The 5,923-nt window shown below is 34.7% G+C and overlaps 1 protein-coding gene across 1 annotated transcript; it reads left to right on the top strand.

Moving 5' to 3' along the window:
• The first annotated feature begins 3,833 nt into the window (after window positions 1-3,833).
• Window positions 3,834-4,772, top strand: LOC118571112 (olfactory receptor 6C68). Its single transcript, XM_036170025.1, has one exon. The coding sequence runs from the start codon at window positions 3,834-3,836 to the stop codon at window positions 4,770-4,772; it is 939 nt and encodes a 312-aa protein (XP_036025918.1).
• The last annotated feature ends 1,151 nt before the right edge of the window (window positions 4,773-5,923 follow it).

Raw genomic sequence — 5,923 nt, 5'->3', positions numbered from 1 at the left:
AAATCCCATCTTTTATCAAGGCAACATATTAAGATTCTTCCCAAGTACATCATACCCACTCTACTTCCTTTTTGTCCACGTTTAGGCCTCACAGATTTTTTAACATTTCTGATAAAAACAACCACACAAACATGAAATGTTTCCTCCTAAACTAAGTATGCCTTATGAATGGTGTGGTAACTAATAATCAATGTGCCAAAAAGGTCATATAAAACGTTGAGACATTGTGCAAAGAAGCAATGCTCACAAGAGTCTAAACTGATAATAAGCATTACAAATGTGATAATAAAATATAAATTCGTTCACAAAGAATGATAGCCAACAGATTTTTCAGGTTTCCTCACTTGATCATTGAGTTTATCTATGTTTTATTTTGTATTTTTTCTTTCCTCTTATTATAGAATTTCCATAATGTCCATGAGTTACTTTGTAAAGATAAAGTGATCTTATGCCAGTTTCATTATCATGGACAATACAGGAAAAACTTTAAGTAGTATTGTTTGACTCCTGCTATCCTCCACCAACAGTGTGTCTAATGTAGTGAGATGTTCTCATCCCCTGGGCTTTTCCCTGTTGATGCCTGTGAGGAGCTGATTGCCAAAAAATTATCATCTTGATTCCTAAGTGACTTTTAAACATGATGCTCCAAGGATTCCACTGTCTTCTGTTATGAGTGGAATATATAAAATAATAGAAACAGTGTGTAGTGCTAAATATATCCAGAAATTCAACTATCCTTAATTAATCAACTGCCTGTCACCAAACCAGCAATTTATGCTGTGCATTAGTGTATTGTATCTAACAAGGAAGCAAGGACAAGCTTAAATGTCAGATGCTCTGTCATGGAAAAAGTCTGTGCCAGGGGCTCAAGTACTTCAGGGCCTTTTCAGGATGCATGTGATTCCCTGAGAACACTTAGTGTTTACATCTCTGACACAGTGTCACTGTTCAACCTGGACCTTGCTGTCAGCACAGACAGATACACTGACAACAGATGTCATGCAATGACCTCCAGCCAAAGGGTAAGTATAAATAGGTTTCTACTCTACATATGTTTATGTGTATTCTTCTATGTTTTGTATACACACTTGCAGGAAATGATGAGTGGGAAAATATAGTGATATGTTTTTTTCCCTTTAATAAAGTTGTAGACTTAGACAATCAATGTTGAATACTTGCCTTACCATTTCATGGAACAAACATACAATCATTTATGAAATTTTTGCTGGAATGATGTCCCTAGAAATAATGACCACGCCTGATTTAGAAAGATGCAAAAATAAAATCCCTCCAAATCAGACATATATCCAGTTTTTAAACTTTTAAAATTAAATATATTGACCCAAAATCTCAGTGAAAGGACAGTTTACTTAGATTTTCATTATTCATTTTTGATAACTAGAAAATATATTCAAAACCTCATTTAATAAAGATGAATAATATGGGATCATTAAATTTAAATATTTGTTTAGGTCTGAATTCAGGAAAACCCATGTATTTAAGATTAAAACTTAAAGTTAGACTCGAGACCTAAGCAAAGCTGAATTCAATACCCAAGGAGCTGGGTGGTGAGTTGAGACTGTGAAAAGAGGAAGATGTGGCCTGATGTGGGGACTATAATTCCCATCACTTGGGATGTAGTGACAAGAGTATAGCAAGGTGGAGGCTACACAGTGAATGCCTATATAATATACAAAAGTATTATATATATATAATATTTATATTATACATAATATAAATTATATATATATATATATGGAGGAAGCCCATTGAGAGGTTCTCAGAATGTGAGCTGAGGTCACCTACTGATGACAATGGACTTTATCAAGTGGATATAAGCTCTCTAACACATTTTATTCTTTTATATTTATATTTTTATTGTTTTATTTATTTATGTATTTTGCAGGGGTGATTTCTCAGTATAGGTGAAGACAGTAGTACCTGAAGACAGTGCTCACTCAGACCAAAAAAAAAAAAAAAAGAAAACGGAAGTAGAAAGACGTTATTCAAAGGGCTACAAGGACATGAATCAAGACTTTCTGAAGTTAACATATTCAGCAATGCAGTTAGATGGGGAAATAACCTCTAATGTTCTATAGACTGCAATGTACTGAGATTCTGTGAAAACTAATACAAATTTTTGAAGGTTCCTAAAAGAAATAAATGGTCCTTGAAGTGATAGATATGCCACATATTACATGTGGCTAAAAATGTTCCAACAAACTCATAAATACGTTACTTACTATGATTCAGGTGAATATGCCACTATATTTTTAAAATAACTCTCTGATGGAAATGTTCCTAAACCATAAGAAAATGACACAGAGGAATCAAATTACTAAACAGTCTAAAGATTAAAACGGAGAAAATCAGTTATATTTGGCATTTTAATCTCTCTCAGCCCTATTGTTAAACATGAAATAAACAAACAATGGCACAGACGTGTGCATGTAGGTTTTGTCCATAACTATTCTATTACACCACTTGTACCAACATGACTTCTAACTGTGCCTCCCTTTATTTCTCAACCATTTTGGTTCAGACAACAAATCAGACTAGCTCTGTGTTTGTGAAAATGAAAGCCTTCAGTCAAGTACATTCCAATAATGAGAGGACAGCAACTAAGACAAACTGAGACTGAGGACTGTCTTGCCACTGATTGAGGAAAGAGTGGGCACATACTTTACCTATTGGCGCCTCAGAATTCTCATTTTCAAGGTAATAGAGGGCCAATAAGATGTCTGTCTGTTTTTTGCACTTTTTCTTTGTCCCTTTTTTTCTGTATCCTTTTTTCTTGTTTGTTTTATGTTTTTCTGGTTTGTTTTTGTTTTATCTTATTGCGTTGTTTTTATTATTACTGTTTATTATTGTTGTTATTGTTAATCATTTTACATATTTGTTTGTATTCTAATTAGATAGAGAAAGAAAGGGTGTGGATTTGGGTGGGTGAGGAAGTGAAAAGGATCTGGGAGGAGTTGGGGATGGGAAACAGTAATCAGGATATATTGTATGGAAAAAAATCTATGCTCAATTAAAAAACTAAACAATAAAATCAGTGTGTTACAGGTCTTTACCTCCAAGCCTAAAATCCTGACTTTAATACTTGGGGCTCACATAGTAGAAGAAGAGAATCAAGTACCCCAAGTTTTCCTCTCACCTCCAAATACATATACTATAGCATGTGCATAAACACACACACACACACACACACACACACACACACACACACACACACAAATAAATGCATACATACATAAATCTAAAAATAAAAAAATAACCTGGAGATAAGAGACATCCATACTTTGCAGATATATGGTACAGTTAGAATAGATCTTGGTGTATGTCAAAACATTATATTTGTTTAATTGTTTATACTGAGTTAAATCACAGGAAGATATGCAAGGGCACATTTTTAGTGAATAAGATTAGAAGCTAGATAGTAACAGTTTGAGAAGTAAATAATATACAGAATGTGGATCTGAGGTAAAGAAGAAGGGAGGAAGGAAGTTTTGTGATAAGGATATTTTGCATCTTTGTTTTAATTTTCTCCTTAATATGTTTTATAAATATGCACTCACATGGATGCCTAACTAAAACCACAAATATATATACTAGTAGTATTGTATTATTATAATAATACAATAAGCATATGTGTAACTATATGTCTTCTCACTCTAAAATTCTTCACATTAATAAAAATAGCACATAGATATTAGGTGAATTGAAGGAATATTTATGAAAATGCTCATCACTGTTGATTTTTGTCATTGAATTCTACAGGCCAAGTCTCCCTGACATTAGCATTTAGATGTGGAAAATTACTGGTGTGGATAATGAGAAACCACACATCAATTACAACATTCATCCTCCTGGGACTCACAGACGACCCTCAGTTGCAGGTCTTGCTTTTCATTTTTCTATTTATCACCTACCTACTGAGTGTAACTGGTAACTTAACCATCATTACCCTCACCACAGTGGATCCCCACCTTAAAACTCCCATGTATTTCTTCCTCCAAAATTTCTCTTTCCTAGAAATCTCATTTACAAGTGCCTCTGTCCCAAGATTCTTATACAGTATTTCAACTGGAGACAGAACAATTACTTACAATGCATGTGCAACTCAGTTATTTTTTACAGACCTCTTTGGGGTAGCTGAATTTTTTCTTCTGGCTACCATGTCATATGATCGATATGTGGCCATCTGTAAACCTTTGCATTATATGACCATCATGAGCAACAAGTTGTGCAGAACAATGGTTATTTCTTGTTGGCTGTCAGCATTCCTGATTATCCTCCCACCACTTAGTTTAGGCCTTCATCTGGAATTCTGTGACTCTAATATTATTGATCATTTTGGATGTGATGCAAATCCTATTCTGAAAATATCATGCTCAGACACATGGCTAATTGAGCAGATGGTAATATTCTCTGCAGTGTTGACCTTCATCATTACTCTTATATGTGTAGTCTTTTCCTACGTGTACATCATAAGGACAATTCTAAAATTCCCTTCTGCTCAACAAAAGAGAAAAGCCTTTTCAACCTGTTCTTCACACATGATTGTGGTTTCCATCACCTATGGCAGCTGCATCTTCATCTATATCAAACCATCTGCAAAAGAAGAGGTAACCATTAATAAAGGTGTGTCGGTGCTTATTTCTTCCATATCGCCCATGCTGAATCCTTTCATATATACTCTGAGAAATAAGCAAGTTAAACAAGCTTCTCATGACTTACTCAAGAAAATTGCATTTCTTTTAAAGAAGTAAAGTATGCCCATGCTGACAAATCAAAGTGTCCTCTCTCATTATTTTTCATTATAAATAAGAAGCTTTGTACTTTCAACTACAGGCAATCATGTGACCTCTTATGGTTTTTTGGGGGGTTAGGGGTTTTTTTGTTTTGTTTTGGGGCTTTTTTGATGTGGTGTTTCTGTTGTGGTAGAATACCCATAGAAAATATTAACTAATAAGGGGCCATGGGGACCATGGGCTTTTAAGGGTAAAAAGGGAGAATTAGGGATAACAAAAAATAAAGTTTAAGTGTGGTAGGAGATGGAGGAACAAGACGGAAGAGGGAAATTGGGAAGCAATATTTAACACTAAATATGTTCCTAAAACAAAAAAATGGAAACCTATTATTTAGAATTTTCTTAAAATATGTATGTATACATATATAAAAAGAAATTAAATGGAACCACCCTATAATGGGGCAACGATGCTCCACCTACACACCACAAGCTAACAAATAAACAGCCAAATGGCAGGTATGGAATATCTCTTTTTTCTTTATGGGTTGGTAAGGTCTCATAGACCTCTAAACATTATAGACTACTGTCATTGCTTTTGCTGCCCTCCATAAGTAACATCCTATTGCTGAACACACCACATACCTAAGTCACAGAACATGAAGAAATCAAACTGGTGCTCACCTGGAATCTTCATGCCTTTTGACTAGCTGTCATACTTCCAGAAGGTGTTGTATGGGGAGCAAAATAATCATCCTTATTATCCAGCCATGAACCTTGAAAACTACAGCAACCTGAAAAGATATAACTGCTTGTGTAGTAATGGCATGAATGTTATATGAATAACCAAACATTTTCTAACTGGATTTAAGACCATTCCACAAAATGGAACTCATGCCCAGTACTGTTAATGAGTCTGGATAGGTCATAAGGCCCAAGACAGAACCAGTTACTATTCTGCTAAATAGACCTAGTATTAAACCAACGACTAAAGATATAGTATTAAACTAACTCCTAAAGATTTATAGTTATACCCATACATAAGTTTGTCACTCAGTCCTCATCTGAGAATCTTCTTTTGTGGTGATGATGAATAACAGAGACTCACAGTTGGCCAACATGCCAGACTACAAGTGTTCAGTCCTAAATAGGGCATCTATATCATGCTTCCTC

This window comes from Onychomys torridus, chromosome 20 (assembly GCF_903995425.1).
Source record: "Onychomys torridus chromosome 20, mOncTor1.1, whole genome shotgun sequence".
Lineage (NCBI taxonomy): Eukaryota > Metazoa > Chordata > Mammalia > Rodentia > Cricetidae > Onychomys > Onychomys torridus.
The sequence above is the reverse complement of the archived record's forward strand: the minus strand, read 5'-3'. Positions and strand labels throughout refer to the sequence as shown.